This window comes from Ambystoma mexicanum, chromosome 6q, assembly GCF_040938575.1.
Source record: "Ambystoma mexicanum isolate Mex_15411 chromosome 6q, UKY_AmexF1_1, whole genome shotgun sequence".
Taxonomy (NCBI): domain Eukaryota; kingdom Metazoa; phylum Chordata; class Amphibia; order Caudata; family Ambystomatidae; genus Ambystoma; species Ambystoma mexicanum.
Window position 1 is genome coordinate 1,602,177,061 of NC_090937.1, and position 20,775 is coordinate 1,602,197,835.

At 46.3% G+C, this 20,775-nt stretch overlaps 1 protein-coding gene across 6 annotated transcripts in view; it reads right to left on the minus strand.

The window, feature by feature from the left end:
- Window positions 1–20,775, minus strand: part of DCTN1 (dynactin subunit 1) — a 1,327,898-nt gene that overhangs the window by 240,662 nt on the left and 1,066,461 nt on the right. For all 6 annotated transcript variants that reach the window (XM_069632341.1, XM_069632339.1, XM_069632344.1 and 3 more), the window contains one exon: window positions 240–382. In XM_069632341.1, the coding sequence (XP_069488442.1) occupies window positions 240–382 (143 nt within the window). The remainder of the gene's footprint in view (window positions 1–239; window positions 383–20,775) is intronic.

Below are 20,775 nucleotides of genomic sequence, written 5' to 3' on the forward strand. Positions count from 1 at the left end.
AAAATACATTAGTACACCAAAAAGGTACATTGGGCTACGGATGCTGTACATCTGCCTGCACCCTCAGTGACGTAACAACTAAAAAGCTGCCATCAACCTACTTCCTAAAATGAAAAAAAAGGTTTACCTATCCCATACGAGACAGGGGAACCTTAAAAAGTGACAGTTTGCCTATACAGCCAGCAATCATATGTTTTTAAGGATAAAGTCTTTGTATGATAATTTACAAGTAAACTCACTTTTCTTTCTTTCTCAGCAGGATCTGTGTCTCTTCAAGTTTAGCTTGTATTTTTTCAACTCTATCATCAGCATCCCTGGAAGCACTGTCCAACTTCTTCTCCAGCAGACTGAGGCGCACACTTGCTTCACTGAGCTCCTCACCCTAATAAACAGAACAGAGACAGAATATTTATATATTGTTGGAAAGGAATTCACAATGCTTGAAAGGAACCTTGGTGGGGGTGGAATTTAAAATATGAACCGGTTTGACCTCAATAAGACTTACGCGTAAATGTACCACAGAATTCAAATGTGTCACATTTTTCCCATGCTATTAGAGAGTAGAGAGGGTTACTGATGTAACCATATACTGTCATGGCTACTGGCGCCTTGGAGAGCTAGGGCTACTGTTTAGTTTAGTTTATTATTTGTAACGGGCACCTAACCCTGAGGTAACTGGGCGCTTGAGCTTGTGACAGTTACAGAAGCATACAGACAGAGTAAATTGGACAGAACCAAAACATGACAACTTATTTGTAAATGGTGTCTCGAAATCAAAATATGAAAATGTAGTTGGGTGCACACTTGAAAGTCTGAAAAACAACGCGATTGACCACAATAATTGAGCGACCACTAAATGTTTAAAAGGATGCAACATTAAGACTCAGAAAAGGGTCACAGGCTCTTATGGAGATTTTCGCACAACCCTCTGGTGAAGACACAGACTCTCTGGTAGTAAAAGCTGTGGCAGAGTACTTAACCTTAACTCAAAGAGGCCTGATAGCTGTTAGCAAAGTACAGCTATTCCACACAGTTAACCAAAGAATACACACACCCATATACTGAAATATGTACACCATTATAAAATTACACATACAATATCAAGTAAAAGAATTCATACGGATTAAACACAAGCCAGTCATAATTGTACATGTATACAAACAGTAATGGATAAGTGAGAAGCAACCTACTCCTGGAGTACCTGTATTGCCCAGTACCAGGTGGTGAGCACATCACAGGGCTAATGGGCAGAAAAGCGAACCTTAGATAAAGCTGAAACATGTATTCACAGTATTACTGAAGACCCAAAACACTAATACTGAAAATAGTCACAATATTACCAGACCTCTAGTTCATAGTTTTATGTATAGATACAAACGCACACTACACAGTAAACATTTCCTAAGGGGAGGCAAAAGGGGCTACATACTTTACAACACTAGACAGAGACTACATTAGGTGCAGTCCACTCCTAGATACATAGAAGTGCCATTTTGCAGTAGTACATTGTAACCAAGCATTCTTCATAAGCAGGAGTTTATGTTACACCACCCACTGGTCACCTTACGCACACGAATACCTGTGCAGCCACTAAGCCCTCCATCCGAGGTCCTGATCTGCCTTCCCCTTCTAACCTCATGTCCTCACTCCCTCAAGCAGCACGGCAGCGGCGGACCATGTTATACAACAAGAACACATGACGGCATCCAACGCGCTATGGTCATACTCACCCATTGCGACGTTGGCAGCTGCCCTGGCGTCTTGGAGACAGTCGACGGAGACACCAGCTTTTTTCTTTGCTTCATCACGCCCCCAGGAAGACCCGGCAGCATTTTTGAAAACTTGGGTCATGTGACAAGGAAACGTGCTACATCATCGGCCACGTGATGGGGTCATGTGACACTCCTAGGCCCCTTCAAAACCGAAGAGGGAATGCTCATTCAGTGCTTCACAGATGACCCAATCAGGCACTGTTCGGCGTCTTCCTGTCTCCACATCTCGATTCTGGACTACGGACTGTTCTTCTTGGATTCCCCTGTCACGCCCTCGGATACTGTTTTGCTCTGCTGTTTCAGGACCTTTTGGACTGTGTTTTGGATTCCTTTGGATTACCCCTGGTTTCAACAAACTTGGCTGGCTTTTGACCTTGGAACTCTTAACATTTTTTTTTCGGATTTCCTCTTCTGTTACCTTTTGGAGTGCCCTCTCTATACAGGTTTTGCAGTGCCAAATTCCACAGCAATCGTCCAGTACTACGCCTACCCGCTGCCGCTTGCTACACACTGCAGCCACACGGAACACCTCCATTTTCATCTGTGCTCTTTTCATCCCCAGACTCCTTCGTACCTTGGTAAGACCCTAGATATTTGTTACCTTGCTATTCAGTGAATTGTTTGCCATTATACTGACCCATTGCTTGCTTTACAGCGGTCGAGGGGTCACCGGTGTTCCTGGTTCCTGGCGTTCTTCGGCACTCAAAAAACCTGTGGCCTCAAGGATCGCTCAGGAAGTTATTTGTATCTTTCTGAGTGGAACTTATGGACAGAGGCCCCATAATCTTCACGGCCATCAAGTCATAACAGTTTAAGATTTAAAAAACAGATAGAACATCAGTGAAACTTCCTAAGATTGTAGTCTTTGGTTTAAAATGCAATGGGCCAAAAGGGGGCTCAGGTAAATGTCCAGAAACCAGTAAGTAGCTCCAAAGTCACTTTGGGAGAGTTTCTGGTGAGTTTAAAAGATCCTCATTGGAATTAATATGACACAATTCATAGTGTGTGCCGCTCTCATGGAGAACCAAAAGTTAAATGGCAGTTTTACCCCACAGGTGAAGAGAAGAGATCAACCAATGCCAGGGACACCATAGGAGATAGTCTTGAAGCGCTCCAGTGCCAGGCTAGAGACCCAGACGCCCAGGGAAGAGATGCAGCATGGCAGTCTATGACAAAACGCGATTGGAGGGAACCTGTAGAAACCTTAACACAAGGACCATGGGGATCCTAGAGGCAAAGTATCACAAATAACTCACCAAACCAGTGCCCAGAGGTATGTACTCACCGTCACAGTACCCAAAAAGACTGATCGTAGACACAGAGCCAACCCAGTGAGTGCAGTTCTTTCACACGTGTGGTTTACAGGATCCAGTCACATAGGGACTTCAACCCTGGACCAACGGTGCACCCCAAGAGAAGAACAATCAGCATTTTCAGCAATGGGACCCACCAGCCAGAAGTGAAGGTAATGGAAAGGAGGCTCCAGAAAGACAGAGCAAGCCAGCCAAGCAGATTCTGATGGCTCGATGGACCAGATGGAGAAATGACTTACCGGTACTGTTATTCTTCTCCCATAGATTGCTCGTGTTGATGGATACTCCCATCGGCACCAACTGCTCAGAATATTTAGAAAGGGGGCGTAGATCGAGTCAACACAAACGCCCAACTCCATTGTGTCCAGACTCCAGCACTCCTCGGCTTCTGACGTGACGTCAGCACCACTACTTATAGCATCTACTACCCCCCCCCCCATGACTCAGTTCCTGCATCTCCCCGCCCTCCGCGTGCTCAGCCGCCGAGGGAATCCATTCACATAACATGGATCTTGAAAGAAATTGATTTTAAACAGAAAGATCAACATTTTGCTTCTCTGTTTGGTGTGGGGAAAACTACTATAATGTAGATGAGCATCAATTATGCTAGGGAACTAGATGATCAGGCACATAACTGTGCAAGCTACTCCTACACCATTCCCACAAATGCCCTCAGAAGCTTTTAGAGCAGGGAAAGAAGAGAGGTGAGGAGGAATCTGTGGGAGAAGAATCCATATAAGGAACATTTTCGGTAAGTAATTTTCCTTCAATGGATTGCATTGTCCCACAGATTACTCATCTTGAGAGACTTCCAAAGCAGCAATCAGAACACCCTTTTTACCACCAGACTCAGAGATATTGCACAGTGCTCCGACTAGGTGGCACAATGGATTTCATCTTTCCTTGGGCCACGGACAGCCCGAGTTGCATTGGGTGAGGCAAGCTCTACCCCGGTTCTTCAAACATGTGGTGTCCCCCAGACTTGTGTATTTCACAGACTTTATATTTACATCGGGCCCCTGCTGAGCCTTTTGGGCAACCTGAATGTGCAGTATACAAATTATGCTGATGACAATTAGATTGTCCTTGAGCTGAATGGGAATTACTCAGTGGACTTTGCTGCCATAAATAAGATCTACAGTGCAGTTCAGACCTGAATGGTGGACAACTCCCTTGCCCCAATAGTGAAAAACCTGAGCTCCTGATTGTTGCATCAGGCTCACGCCTCAGGAAACCTGACCCAGCCTTTGGTGTCTTCTGTATTGGCCGGTAACAAAATCAGCTTCTGCATGAAGGTGAAAATCCTGAGAGTATTCTTGGATGCAGAACTCACCATGAAGTCCCAGGTCTCTTACGTTCGATCTTCTGGTGGCCTCATCACCAAGCTGCTTGGCCACATTCACCCATTTACTTCCGCCAACAACCTTGCTTTGCTATCCACAGAGCTAGTTAACTCCAAATTGGACTACTGCAAGATTCTGCTTGCTGGCACCTCAGCCGCTAACGTGAAATCACTCCAGGTGGCACAAAAAGGCACAGTTTGCGCCATTGATGGCCTGCCAAAACAGACCCACGTCTCTGCTAATCAAAGGAAACTTTTCTGGCTCCCTGTTAGACATCGTATTACCCATAAGATCCTTACCCTTGCTTATAAATGACAAATCAATGCCATTCCTAAATACCTCAAAGATCGACTGAAGTCCTACACCCCAGGGAGGCCGCTTCGCTCCTCTACCAAGCCTTCACTATACAAGCAGAGATACAAGCTGGCTCGGTTTGGGGGGACAATCTTCAACATCCAGGCGCCTCTGGCATGGAATGCCTTACCAGGGACCATAAGAGTGTCCGGGACCCTGGGCCGCTTTAAAAAACTGGTCAAGCATTACCTTTTCAACCTCAAACCGGTCTAAGCATGCACCTCAACCTGTCTCTACCTGTTTTTGTTTTGCTCGTTCTCTTCTGTAAGGCAGGCATGGTATCTCAAGAGCGGACACAGACACAAGAAATGCAAGTTTCAAAACCTTTGATGGTTTAAAAGGGGTTGCAAAACTATCTTGCCCTATAACTAAGATGGGAGTATTCTCAATCATATAAAAAAAGAAAATACAGTCCTAGTCAGTCCTTAGTCAAAATAAAATGGCCTATACTAATAAACCTAATGCCTGCCCTCTTTCTAATACAATAAATGTGTAAAGGGAATGTGTAATGAAAAAAGGAAAAATCAGTGTGTTAGGTAAAGATTTGGGGTAGTACCCTTAGGATGCACTACAACAACTTTAGCCTTCTGGCAATAGGACCCAACCTTTGGAATAAGTCTGAACTACACAAGTTGGTAGTGTGGTAGAGCAGCCAGGCTTATCTCAAGAGGGGTCGATGTGATCTGTAGAGTGGTTAAACAAAGATCCACAGTGACAAGTATTCAAACAAACACTTATACTCAAGGTTTCTTGATAAAACAATTTATTTAGAAGGGAACAATATAATAGCAACACACAAATACACTCAAAATACACACTCTTAGTTTCTAAATCAGCAAATACTCATTGGGGATGACACACATACACTTCCTACACCCGCAGGTGTCTTCAATAGTTCGGACACTGTGGACATTGATATATTACTGTTAACATTTAGAATAGCACAGAGATGCGTGTATTTTAGCTTCTCACACAGGTCTCCCTCAGCCAGGCTTGGACCCTCTCGCTTTGCACAAAAAGTTTAGTTTTCCACTAGGCCTCTCAGGCTTCCCTTGTCTGAGACCGGGTCTCAACCTGGGCTTCCTTGCGCAACCTTCAAAGGCTTTCGGAGGTAACAATCTCTTGCTGGGGTCTCCAAGGTTTCTCCGTACCTCGCCGTCCCATTGCCTGTTGCTCTGCTCCGCCATGTTCGCTGTCGACCATCAGCTTCACTTCACTGGCCTTTTGCTAATTTGTTATGGGGAAACTGACTAGTCCTTCAGACCGTCAGTGCTGGGAAACTAGGTTTCCCTTTTTTCTTGTGCAAAGTTATCTGTTTGGGAACCTTTTTTATCTTACAATGCAAAGCAATGGGGATACTTTTGTATCACCCCAGACTTAAACCAAAGGGATTCTTAATTACTTTTAAAAGTGCCTAAAGACAAGCTGTTGGCAGCAGTTACATTTGTATAATTTTGGCTATATTTTTATGGACCTCATTCGCGTTTACCGCGTTTGGGTACCAACAGTGACTAGTGTCCTAAAATGACCATGCCACAAGGATTTTCAATTGCACTTTGTCCATTTTGTTCTTTGGCCTTCTTCAAGCCTTCTCAGGTCAATAATTCCCTTTAATTAGCAAGCATTTGCCCAGGAATGCTGATGTGTTCGCGGGGCCGTGAATTCTATGTGTGTATGGCCTCACGAAGTGGGCTTGGACTGTCTGGTTCCAATCCACATACTAGTGTTGGTGTGTCTAGTGTGCATGTATGAGTCAGCACTACAGTAGTCCCCGATTGGGCCACTGCTGGTGTGCATGAGTGGTGCAGATCCTTGCTATTAGAGGGTTGAGTTTTGATCACTCTCGTGAATTTAGGCTACAAAGGGGAGTCCTGCAGCCATTCCAGCAGCTCAGAAGAGGAGCCAAGATCCTGTGCAGCTGTGGCGGTGATGAAAATCCCAAGGATGAATCCTGAAGAGGCCTGGCGACCATTCTTGCTGCTGGCTCGGTCAAGTGCTGCTGGACTACCTGAGCTCAGAAGACCCTTGCTGGTGCTTCGAACCATTGGACTGGTGGGACCAACTAGTCTTGACGCCTTCAAACAATCCTGCAGACTTTGAAAGTGTCCCTGGACCACTGGTGGACTGACTAGCTCAATTTGGGCCACCGTGCTTGCTGGAAGGATCGCCGTTTCCTGTTTTGGCTAGGAACTTCGGGGGTCTCAAGTCGCTTTTCTGCCAGGTTTCACTGGCCCACTGCCGAAGGGTCCTGTTCTGGAAGGCTTCCTTTGTTCACAACTACTGAGACGCCGGAAGTCACCCGTGTCTGATTACTGTTGCTGGAACCATCCATGCCCTGTCTTGTAGAGTTGTCCTGAAGAGCTCTGCATCGGTGCCTCCTGCATTTCTCCACTGGAAAGGGTGGCACTCAGCTACTGAATGAGACAAGAAACTTGCTTGCACCCACAGCTACTGGGCATCTTCTAGTGGATCCAAAGGTGGGAAAACCTACCTCCAGCGACCCCCATTCAACTTGCAAAGTACTTTGGGAGAATCGTAGTATAGGTGGCGAGTAGTCGCAATACTTACCGGTACCCCCATCTCCTCCATTATAAAGTTTGTGAAGAAATACAAATTACTCAACGTAGTGATTACAGTACTCATAGTCCTAAGTCCCCTTTCCTCCATCCTTGTTGGTATCCCCAGGCATAGGTATGGTAACACAACCTTTGACAGCAACAAATGCGAGCTTTATCTTTAAATGTATTATTGCACGTGCGGCTCTGGGCGTAGGACGGCCCACTAGCCCACCCTCCGGTGCCTCACCTCAGTCCCCTTTTGACATATCAGACAATGGCAAACCTGACTATGCTGTTGTTTGTGCTCCTGGCATACTAGCAGGGGAAGGAGGGGCAGTCATTTGGAGGAAAGGGGATTTAGGACTATGATTACTTTAGTCACTACGGTGAGTAACTTATTACTTATACGTCCCGTCCCCTTTCCTCCATCCATGTGGGTGATTCCACTGAAACTGAACTGGGTGGAGATAACAATTTAGCTACAGGCAAAGAGTTCCTGAAAACTCCCTGCCTAAACTCTGCGTCCCTCCTGGAACTGGTGCCTAGAGAGCTTGTTGAGTAGTCTTGCCTGCACATCTGGTGCAAACCTCGACTTCAACCATGCAAATCTGCGTAATACCGAGCTATCAGCCATGGATCTGCTGATGCTGTCCGCAGTAACCAAACCTGACTGCAGATATTCACTCATTGCCTCCTTCCCATCCTTAATGAGCGGTCTCTTTCTTTGCCTTCCAGGATGTGTTCAGCCACCATAGCAACACAGTCCCACAGGGTAAACGTGAATCTAGACAATGTGCAAGTCACATTACTGGATTTCAAAGCCATGCTACGTGCAGTGAAAACTTTACATGCCCAGTCAGTGGGGATGGAAGGATAAGCGGACTGCCTGGTAGACGTAGCCGCCTGAACTACCAAGCTTTCAGGAGTGGGATGCTTGGTAAGATATTCCCGGGACACTGCTGGAAGGTCTACACTTCCTTGAAAAGTTTTCATTAACCGCAGCCGCAGGTTCCGGGGTCTACCAGTTAGCAGAGACTTTTTTTTCTGTAGAGCCATGTGAAATGGTAAAATCAGGTCTTTGAAACCCCTGATCCAAGACGTCAGTCATATCATCTTGTTTGAATGAAGGAGTAGGCCTTCTCCATCCCATACATTCAATGCCCTTTCCCATCAGTTTTCTGTAGGTTGAGTCAGCATGCTCAGAGGGGTCAGGCCCGCCAAACTCTAATTCAGGCGATGTTATCATATATATTTCTTAATCTGGACTCGTCAGAAATAGGTTCTTCTGGCACATTGGGGGTGCCAAACCTCTGACCAAAAAGTGATGAACCCTAATCAGAGGGTTGGTCTTACTCATATATTGCAGAAATAGACTTAAAATAGTATTTTTTAGGTAAAAGCTTAAAAACCTTGTCTTGTACAATCAATGGCTATGACAATGTTGAAGCAGACGGTTTAAAAATGGCGCCGGTTTAATCTGCATCGACTTCGACTGTTCGACTCCGACAGAGTCGTCAAAGATGTCGAAACCTTCATCGCTTTGTGCTTTTTTGCCAGAAACACATTTGGACTCGGTTCTTGACTCGTCGATACTCTTGGTGACATTTCGTTGGATCGAGGACATTCTCAATGCGAGGCCGGCTTTGAGCTCGGCTTCGATGATGTACCCCTCGACTTCCCTTTGTCACCCTTACACTGAGCGACCGGCGCATGGCTCTTTTGGCTTTTCTTTCGAGGAGGTCGAGGACAAATTCTCGAAAATTCGCAACATCTCACTACAAAATGTGTCCTACTTTGCAGGGGAATCAGACTTCGTAGGACATCTGATTACCTCCGTGGAGGAATCACATGATGGTGAATAAGACCTAAGACGTCTCTGTCTTCTTAGAGGACTCCCCCCATCGGGACCTTTTTGACTTTTTGCGCCAGGAAGAGTCTCTCGACTCCAGCCTTTTAATCCCTCTTCGAAGGTGACTTCAATGCTAACCTCCCCACTGCCAGTTTACCTCTATGCTCCCGGAGAGCTTTCTGGGTCATGGCCTGACAGGCCCACAGTCAGCGGTACAGTGGCCGGAGCCCAGACACCACAGGCAGACACAATGAGGATCCGTAACCGAAATTTTCGACACGCAGTGCTGGCATTATTTGAAACCTGTCTTGGGCATCGATGGAGTCAAAGAAGAAGACATTTTCTCACGAGAATCTCATTGAAGCCGCTGTAATTCACTCGCAGCATTAGCTCGGAAAAACTGAACTGAAGCAAACGGGCGCTGCATGTGCTATTTATACTGATGACGTTGACAGTCGACGGAGGCCCTTGAAAATTTCGGAAGCAGCAAAGCTGGAGAGATCTTTATCATAAGATGAGGAATACGTGGGTGGACACAATCCATTCGAAGGGGGAGGGGGGTAGTGTTTTGGAATATCCTACGTGGTAGGATGGGGAAAAGGTGTTGAAAGAAGAAGGTGGGATAATGCGTCTCGCCTGTTGGTGTCCCACTCCCACAGGACCCCCCCATCCAGGTGATCCTCCCTCACTGGTCCACCCCCAGGAACTGGATCCAATAGCGATGGCCATGTCCTGGTCACCTGGAAGACAGATCCCCGAGGACTAGCTAGGGAGACGTCTACAGGTTTCTCACAACACTGACAGTTCTACTGTATTACTGGTAACAACGTGCACAGACAAAGATAACAACATAAGATAAAGTCTTTTGGAAAGAAGAACAGTTGGTCAAGCAGTGAGTGTTTTGGGTTTTGCCAAAAGACTGCTGCAATGACCGGAGTACTACCTGTTGGAATCTTTCTTTGATGCCTACTAACAGGAGGAGTGGCTCCTTTTCTGCCTGGTGCTGTTCACACTTGTAAGTATCACCCCACGTGGAGCGTGCATAGTGAGCAGAGGTTTGTGTTTGGGGTTTAAGTTTGATGTTTGTGCCTGCCCGCTGTGAAATTACACAAAAACATGATTGCGGTAAGGACCTTTTCTAGACTTAAGTGGTCATTTTATGTTTGCTTGTGGTCCACTCTGCTAAACAACGAAGCGCTGCGCAATTGGCCCATTTGCAGCGCGAGCTGTAAAGCGCATTGCTGAGGCTGTGATTAACACCAAACCCATGGGAACATGCAGCAATACAGCTGCTGCCTTTGCAAACCCTGTAACTACAGTGAACCTAACCGATCTAACAGACATTAATTTCTCCTATTCGCTGCTCAATCAAAGCACCATTCCCGAGGACGGTAATTCTGGAGCTAACATCATTCACAAATTCTGGCGGTTCAGATATGAATAGCTGATATGAATAGCTCTTCTGAGTCCGGGGGGGGGGGGGGAAGTCGATTGCTAAAATCTCTAGCATTACAACGGTTGGGGTTAGAGTCAACTCTCCGCCACAGACGTAGCCCCATATCATGCCCACGGAAGGCATTTCTATTTGGTAAAATGACGGCAATGTCTCCTTTTAAGTCTCCTCCCCGAATCACTGACTTCTACTTTGCTTGTAAGGCAGCTGTTGCGGGTGATAGTATTTGTAGCCTTGTTCTGTTTGAATTTGGCAATCAGTTGATGGCAGAGTTGTCTGTCACTGCCCCATGTCTTGGGTCTAAATTAATCTGTTTCGAATGCATCAGGGGGGGAGCTGTAACAACTGTCCCTCATCCTCATGATGGCTTTACGTCACATAGAAGGGAGTCCAGATCTGGCTGCTTTGAGACCCGAGGGTGACAGCGTTGGTTTTGAACAGAATAGCACTGACACAGGCACTAAGGAGGTATTACAACATGACTAACATAGGAGTTAATGGACTTGTCAATGTTGATTCTTTCTCTGAAGTCCCTTTTCCTGTTGCTCCAAATGTCAACTTGGTGGAAGCACAAGTGGAAGTATACGCATCTACTGTGCCAAACGACAGAAGCGACTGAGGCTGTTCTTTTAGAAAATGTAATTTCATTGTCTGTTGGTGGGCTTTCGGATACACTGAAAGTATTCAATCTTTGCACACCAGCGATTTAAGCACCACAAGTTGGGACTCTGCCTCAATGTTCGGAGTGCTGGAGAACTTACTTTCACAACTTCTTACTCGATCTGACGATATCTTGTGTTAGGCAGAAACCTGTGTAGTTCCCTTAGGGTCCACTGCAAAAAGTTTAAGACTTCAGGTGTTGGCAGTAAACCCAATTGGTAGCAGTCTGTACCACCCAGATTTACCTAGTAGCTGTGGCTGAGCAGTCAGACTTCTCTCAAGAAGAGTTAGGCAGTATATAGAGTATACACATTAGGTACAAAAATACAGTAGCACAAGCAAACACTGACCAGAGCACTGGTATAAAAGTATATAATTACTGATTTAAAAACACACTTGTAAAAATACACTGGCATTAATATGTCAAGCTAGTTCAAACACAGTCACTAGAAATATATACACCTCCCTGATTAATTATTCGACAAGTCTTAGGAAAAGAACACCACTTATCAATACAGAGGTGAGCGCTTAACCAAGATGGCACTCCAATAATTATTTAAAAAGGGAGGGAAAAGGCAGAATTAGGAAAGCACACAATACCAAGAATTTTAAAAGAACCACAACAAGTCAAGAAAGGCAGAGTCTACTGTAGAGAAAGAAAGTTCATAGGCCAGGCCCACTCTTGGAGAGCAAGGCGGAATGTGCCCAAGATCACACAGTTCAAGTACACTTTAAAAGTCTTTGCAGATAGTTCAAAAAGTTGGATCAGTTCAGAAAAGTTAGTTTACAGGTCCCAGGTCACCCCAGGATAGAGTCAAGGATTTACGGGACACCTTGAACAGTCTGTTGCAAGGGAGACCAGGTGGGACACAGTCCCTGAAATGGTGAGAAAGCTCCAGCGGGGGCAGTTGTTCCTGGCAGCGGGTGCAAGTCGGTGCTTCGTCCAAAGGAAGAAAAGATCTCGTCGTGGAGGAAAGCTGTAGGTCGTTGCACTGCCAGGGAAGAAACCAGCCGCAGAGTTTCCCGGTTAAAAGGTAATACCCTTTTATTCGCGGTAGTGGTGAAGCGTGGCTATCCGGCCGCCGGGGTGCTTGGCACAAGCGATTCACCACGAGACGATCCAGGAAGGCAAAAAGAGTGCGAACTGGTTAACCCCACCAGTTCAAAGGAAGAAGAATCTCCAGGAAGATGATCTTCTCTGTCGTTGGGCAGTGGTGAGTCGGTTAAACAGAGCTCCACCAGCCGGCTCACCACTGGGCCAATCACACAAGAGTGCGACTTGAGTTGCCGAGGCAACTCAGTCCAGGGTGCCTATTCCCCCCTCCCACACATCCTGTAGACCCAGACAGAGTGGCACCACTTTTGGAAGCTTCTGTCCAGAAGCCCGCCAGAAGTGGAATAAAGGGCTCGACTTGGGTTGGAGTTACAGAGGCGAACACAAACACCATTTGAAAACCGAGTCCTGGCAAAAAGACCCAACCGGAGAATAAATATTAAATAAATAACCCGGCCGTATCTTTAACATTGCACCAAAAAAGTGGTGCGTTTAAAATGAATGGGAAAATCCCATAGGAAATATTCTGGTGGAATATTTTGCGTGGTAACCACTGCCACCAGCCAGAAACTCGACGAGGGGGGACTGCACAGTGCCCCCTCGAAAAACAGACCCAGGGGCAATCTAATTACCTCTACCAGTACTTCCACAATATAATGGTTTGTACTGGTTCTGTTCACAATTTAAGACTAGTAAAGTCAATGGTGACTTTACATGCCCTGGGAAACAGTAGTCAGTCCTAGGGTATGGAGTCCATGTTTGGGGGTCACTATGACACCCCTGTGTTACTGCACTGAGGGTGCTGTGTGACGCACATACCAAAAACACATGAAGCCCTATGGAGTAAAAGACCCCATAGCCCATAAAACACATTACAAAGTCAAAGGACATTCTCAAATCATGCCTAAGAGTGGGAGAAAGAGAGTCTCACTCTTAGCAGGAGAAAAACATAAACCCCAATAATCCAGCAAAGCTGCTGGGGAACTCACTAGGTTTGGGAAATTAGCCTTAATAGAGAATTCTCCCTAACATCTTGAATTACCTAAAACAACAAGACATTGTGATTTGTAAACACAAAAGTTCCCTTAATCAACTCACAACTACTTTACAGGCTCCCTCTAGTTGTTTCAAGAAAACAGGGGCCAATATAGAGATGATGATGTCGATGAGCAAGCTTCTGGTACTTTTCAATAAATCCCAAGAGGCAGCTGTTGTTCATCGCCATCTATCGGGGCGCCCCCCTCGGCCGATGAGCCTGTTGCCTGGTATCAACGCAAAAAGCGGAAAGTAATCTGCCAGGCAAAAAAGTATGCTGATCATAAACGCTTAAACAAAACACCCAAGGCTGTTCCTGATGCAGCCACTACATTGTACTGATTTTAGCATTATGATATGACTCATAGTTCATGATGTTGGTTTTATGTATTCTTACTGGAATCAATTGAGATAAGTTATTCATTTAACTGTATAATACTAAAAACACATTTAAAAAACAATTGGTTAGTCAAGCATTAGCAGAGCTTAGGTTTCTAGATCAGTTTTAGCACAAGTTAACACTTTTTAAGTCCGATCCCCAACTCCATGTAAAAGTCAGTTTGAGAGTGCTCAAAGTCTCACGAAAGCAGCACTTTCAGTCTCTTGGTAAGGATACTAGAATAATAACAATGGTGGAGACCCTGTTAAATGACTCGCAAAAGGGGCTTGGGTCAGAGGTAAGAGTGGACACCCTGGACACCTCTACGTGCACTCCAACACTCTGGAGCGACTTCTTGGATTAATGTAATCAATACCTTTTCCCCTCACAGTACCTTAGATTAGAAGAAATGTTCCTGGCTGGATTCTACTCTGGATAGCAGTGCTGGATCCCGTCTCCGGATTCCTAGGTCTGGTGACGAAAGCTTTACTCTTATCGGGATTTCTCAACAGCAGGCTTGAGAGAGGACCTCTGGCACGGATTTCTTCAGCTTCTCTGGTCAGTCTGCGGTTTTTTGGCCCCTTTTCTGTAGCACCAACAAAGGACACGATTCGCCTGGTCAATCTTCTGCGTTTTCTGGAGTCCTGTACTCTGGTGAGGTGACTTGGATGAGTCAGATTGTCTCTCTGGAGGACCTGGAGCTCAGCAAAGATTTGGACGGATTCCGCCTTGGCAAGACAATGCACTACGATTGGGTCGGATGTCGCCTGATAATCGCGGTCCACAGATCTGGAACGCCACATCACCTCGGGAGAAGGCTCAGATTGTAGTTCGTCTCAGTGCTGGTTGGTCGGACCAGCCCACCAGCAAGGAGTTGTCCTCTTTGGAGCTCCCATGTTGCACAGAAAACAGTGTCACAGTTTTGCAAAGGGTCACAGTAATGCAAAGGGTCTGCAGGCGTCTCTGATCGTCTCCTTCAGTTACTTCTTTTTACAGTGGTTGACTTGCCTTTCACCTCAGGAACCTCACATTTTATTCAGTTTCAGCACACACTTCTCTGCAATCTCTCTCAGCAGTTTACAGAACGGGGTGGGTGGCTGTCCAATCAGGACACCCAGCTCCCTAGTGGGCACTGGTTATATTCAGTTACTCAGGCAGACAAAGCGCAGGGGAGCGAAAACAGACGCACTGGAGCCTAGGCGGGGACACCCAAGGGTTCCCGCCAAAGGCAAAACCCACACAAAGACCCCCCTGCCAGAATGGTAGAAGGGCTAACAAATAACCATGCTAGAAATGTAAAAAAAAAAAAGAAAGGAGCCACCAACTATGGGTGACCCTATTGTGCATAACCAAGACTGAATACAGTCTGCTGTAAAAACGAACACATTAGTTCCACGTCCACTGCCACCAGCCATAACTAGAACGTTGTCTAAGTGACTAAAAAGTCACAGGAGCAGAGAGAAGGGCGATACTAGGTATCCCTTTGGCACTCCAAATAAGGCGGTGTGTGTCAATCTGACAATATAAAGTTTTAGGAGGGATATAAAGTGTCCCTCTATCCTTAAGAACTGTAGTTACTCGAGGATAAATAAGGCATCGTTCCCAGCAATACTGCCCATAAGGTGCTGTGTGCTGCAAAAGTAAAATACAGATGCCTTAAGAGATATGGAGGAAAGTAGACGTCATAGTAAAGGTAAAACACAGAACAGAGTTCCAAAAGACAGAGCCCATAAGAATGAATGAGTGGAGAAAGGCTCCACTCATTCAGGATATAAAGAAAAAGTCCCAGAAGTCCAGCAAAAAGTGCTGGGGATCTAACTAGGAGAGGGGATGAAGTATACAAATGATAAAATCGCCCTAACAAGATGGAACCCAGTAACAAGAAATATGCTCTAGTTTCAAAAGTCCAATCCCTATAAAAAAGTGGGCTCTTGTGCCCAAATGTCACAATGCTTCTCCCCCAAAATGTATCTGATGCAAGGAAAGTACGTGTGCTGGTGAAATACCCAAGAGAAGAAATGCAACAAAGTTACTGGTAAGTAAACAGACGTTCTTACCTTTCCGGTTACACTGCTTAGGTGCGACGGCCAAAAAGTAGTGTAATGGAAGGCTTCAAAGAGACTTTTTGCTCAATGATATCCTATGGAGGACGGGGGGGAAGGGTGTGTCAATGGTCAGAATGTCCAAAGCAAAACATCCTGTGCCCAAAATACTATTCTGGTCCCCACATTTGGCCTTTAGTAGTGTATATATATATATATGTTCAAAAAGGAAAATTGGTAACTCCAACACAAAAGTTCCCGGAGGATAGAGTTCCTTGTCCCAGAGGGTCATTCCATTCCCCAGGATTTCTCTTCACTCTGTTTCATATTCATGAATATCATTTCCTCGAGTTTCTCTCGATAATAAAAACATAATTAGTACATAAACCAACTTGGTACTTAATCTTTGTCTTGTTAGGATACCTGGTGTACTCTCCTGCTAGGTTTTCTCTCTTCTTTAATGTTTCCACAGCCTTTTCCTAGTCCTGATGTACTCTTATCTGAACTACCTAGCGAAATACATTTTACACACTGTTCAACTTGACCAGGCCTGATATACTTTCCTGACAGGGCTTTTCTTATATATGTATTTTCCCTGCACCTTTATTTTTGCCCGTTATACTCTCCGGCCAATACTTTTCTCATGTGGGCTCTGCACACAGCTGCAAACTTGATAGTTTCTTATATTTCCTTTATCTTGTATTGTATTTGCCTAGTATGCTATCCTCTATGGCTTCTCATATATGTGTATTGCATACACTCACAAACTTGAAAGTCTCTCATACTGGTTCCGTTCTCCCCTTTAAAGTAATGTTCACTTTCTCGTTCTCTTTCATGTGCTTCATTAATAATTATTCGGGTTTGGAATGGCTGCCAGTCCTCGCTTCCCTTCGGTGGACTCACTGGCTCTTGCTGGCTTATTCAGTTTCTCCCAAGGCAAGCCAGTGACAGGTGTTCGGGTTCTCTGCTCTCGTGTTCCTGCTGGACTATTCTGTGTCGTTCTCGGTCTTCGTAATGTGGGGGCTGTTTTCCAAACGCCCTAGAAACCTTATGTCAGCTTCTGGCATTCCGCAGCATGTTCTCGGTTTCAGTCAGCTTCTCTTCTTCTCGACGAGCCGATCAACTCCACGGCACACCCTCCAGACACCCGGCGAATACTGAGAGGAGCAGCGTACTCTCGTCAGCAGCGCGCCTCAATCAGCTGCTTTGGCCTGTTGAAATTTCCCAGCCGCAGGTATGTGCTCGCAACAACTAGAGTGGAGCTTGTGCTCTTGGCCTCCCCTGACATGCATTACTCTGCTCATCTTCTTCGTCACAGTATTCTCGTCTTTTAGGGAATGGAAATCCATCCTTGCATGTTAAGTCTGGGTAAGTGGTTTCAGTGATTTTTAAGGGCAAGTCCGTTCTGGATGACTTGTAGGTACAGTCTGAGAAAGTGTTTCCATGAGACTTAAAAGGCAAGTCAGATTTTGACGGCTTGCATACAGATCTGGTGAAAAAGATTTCAGTATCCTTCCTTAGGTGGACGAGGGGAGGTCTGACAAAATGCCATTAAGGCATTGGGCATGGATGGGGTATCCCCAAAAGAAAAGGGGGGAATACCATGTCTCGTTCGATGATGCCATGATACTCTCCCGAAGGCCGTCTTCCCCCATGTGATCCTCCCTCATATAGCTACCCCCCAGGGCCAGTATCAGGTAGCAGTTGCCGTCCCCTGGCCACATGGGGAGAGGTCACCACCGGGTAAGGAGGGATGACTCCATCGGATTCATCAAACATCACTAGCTTGCGAAAGCAACAGCATTCCCGGGCAAGTGCATGACCTTATATGGGATGTCCTGCCCTGAGAAGGCAGGAAGACGGCCAAACAACAATATGGCCAAAGAACAAGCAAACATCTTGTGGCATGGCCATTTTAGGGCACTAGCCACATTTAGTAGCCAGGCCAGAGTTTAGAAATCCATCTTAGCTACCAAAATAAACATTGCACTACCAATGCAGTAAAATGGCTTGTAGCCCTGGTGAAGCCAAAAGTAAGGTCTAGCTTGCCACCAGCCTGCTCCCTAAAACCTACTCCACAAAGGGGAAACCCGAGAGGGGCCCCCAGGTATCGGTCCCATATATCTTAAATGAAGTGTAACACGTTGTAATGGCAGCGGGACACCAAAAAGAAATCAGATCCATAAAACACAAGAAAAGAAGTTGAGGGGCTCACAAAAGTGGCACAAAAATCCCCCAAATAACCTTATCAGGTGGAGAGGTTGCGTCAATGGATCCCGAAACCAAAGTCACACAGCGCTGCATGCTGGGCAAACGTTGTCCATGATCCTGATGACGCTGCAGAAATATACCTATGAATCTGTGGAATGACGCCATTAATTAGAAACAAGTACACAAATCTATATTCCTACAATTTACTGTATTCCCCTTAATGAGCTTGTTCACCTCCACTGCTGATAGACAAAGGTGGTTTTAAAGATGGGCTACTTTTGCCTGATCTTAAACACAAAAGGTGTACTTTTAACTTCTGAAACTGCTAGAATAAACTCGCTTCGCACTGCAACAAAGTTAAAACATGTAAATTGATATGATATGGCATTTACATTGCGCCTGTACACAAGTGTTTCTAGGCGCGACAAGACAAGGAGGGGGAAACAAAAGGCAGGACAAAACAACGATCTTAATAGGCCTTGTGTCATTCAGATCGCGCAAGGGGAGGGGAGAAGTGCTGAGTGTAGGGGGAGGATGGAGAAGTGTGTGACAAAGGAGAAAACAACAAGAGTGCAGCCAACGGATGGCAATAAGTGCAAGAGAGAAGATTGTAGAGTTACAGATACAGACCACAAGTGCAGGGGAGCCAAGAGGCAGTGCAGGATTGCAGCTGGACAGGCAGGGACCTGGGCCTGAATTCAGGACCTGGGCCTGAATTCAGAGGGTCACAGGGTGGGCGGCCAGAGAGGGGAAAGGAGGGAGATGGTGTTCCGATGATGAGGGTTTCAGTCTTACTGGCATTAAGGCAGAGATAGTTGGCGGCACACCACTCCTGAATTGCAGAAAAACAGTCGGGAATGAGAGAAAGAGTAGAGGTGGCTGAGGAGAGCTGAGTGTCATCTGCATAGCACTGGAAGTTGGAACAGAGGGCGGCTATTGCGTGGGCATGAGGTGCCAGGTATTGGCTGAAAAGCCAGGGTGAAAGATTAGACCCCTTGGGAACAGCACAGGTAGAGAGAGAGAGAGAGAGAGAGAGAGAGAGAGAGAGAGAGAGAGAGAGAGAGAAAGAAAGAAAGAAAGAAAGAAAGAAAGTTGGAGCTGGCAGGGTCGATCAGTGAAAAAGGAGGTCGGCCAGGGCCTGATCAATGATACCCAGGTTATCACAGAGTGGTTAAGCAGGATGGCATGGATGACCGTATTGAAAGCAGATGAAAGAAAGATTGAGGAGAATGAGGACAGAGGAAGGTTAGAATCGAGGTTTGAGAGCAGGTCTTCACGGATGTTCAGGAGAGCACAGTTTCCGTAATTCTGACCGTTCTGAAGCCAGACTGATGGTCATGGAGACAACCAACAGATTCAGTGTGAAGGTTAAACTGGGAGATGGCCAGCTTTTCCAGGGGTTTGCTCAGGAAGGGAGTAATGGAGATCGGGCCTGGACAGGAGGGATCAGCAGAAGGTTTCTTAAGAAGGGAGTGCACAAGAGTGCTTCAGAGGGGAGCGGAAAGCTCCAGTGGCAGAAGAGTGATTGCAGAAATCGGCCAAGGCTGGTGCGTGGGTTTCAATGTGGTCCTTGATGGTTTTGAAAGAACAGGGAAGAACCTGTTTTGACGAGACTTTCATAGATCAGACTCATCTAGAGATGTTGTCAGGAATTAACAAATGAAAGGAGGAGAAGGAAGGAGGATGATGGAGAGGAGGAGAGGGAGGACAGGATGTCCTGTGGTTTCATGATGAAATGAGAAGCCAGGGCCGTGCAGAGGGTGTGGGAGGGGACAGGAGAAGTAGAGACTGCAGCAGGACTGGCCAGCTCCTTGCAGATTTTAGAGAGTTCGGGCGAGTTGTTAGAGGCCGCAGAGACGCAGGCTTGGATGTGTGCTCTCTTCTTAGCAAGGACAGAGAGTCTGTATTGCCTTTAGAGAAAGCGGCAGGCCAGTTTGTCAGCGGGTGTGCCCGTTGCCCTCCACTTCCTCTCAGCCACCCTACACTTGTGTTTAAGGGTGACGAAGTCTGAGTCGTACCAAGACTTGTCGGAACCTCATGACGGGGAAAATTACATCAAGAGTGTCAGCGATAGAGCAGTGAAGGTTAGAAAGGGTTGTGTCAGGGTGCGAGTCAGCCAAAGGTGCAGAAGGAGGAGAGAAAGTGGCTGCAAATGCCTCAATTGACAGATGCTTCATGGGTCGGATGACAGAGAAGTTGGGTGGCAGAGCTGGAGGAGGCTTGGCCTGAGGGGTAGAGAGACAGATAAGAGGAAAGGAGAAGGTGATCATTCCAGAAGAGAGGAGTGATGAGAGGGTTAGAGTGGGAGGACTGAGGAAATCAGAACATCAAAGATGCCAAGATGTGCCCTGCAGAGTGAGCCGGGCCAGAGAGTTGAATAGAGAGAGAGAGAAAGAGACAGAGAGACAGACAGAGAGACAGAGAGAGACAGACAGACAGACAGCGAGAGAGAGAGAGAGACAGACAGCGAGAGAGAGACAGATAGCGAGAGAGAGAGAGAGAGACAGACAGCGAGAGAGAGAGACAGACAGCGAGAGAGAGAGACAGATAGCGAGAGAGAGAGACAGACAGCGAGAGAGAGAGACAGATAGCGAGAGAGAGAGAGACAGACAGCGAGAGAGAGAGACAGACAGCGAGAGAGAGAGACAGACAGCGAGAGAGAGAGACAGACAGCGAGAGAGAGAGACAGACAGCGATAGAGAGACAGACAGCGAGAGAGAGACAGAGAGAGAGAGAGAGAGAGAGACAGCGA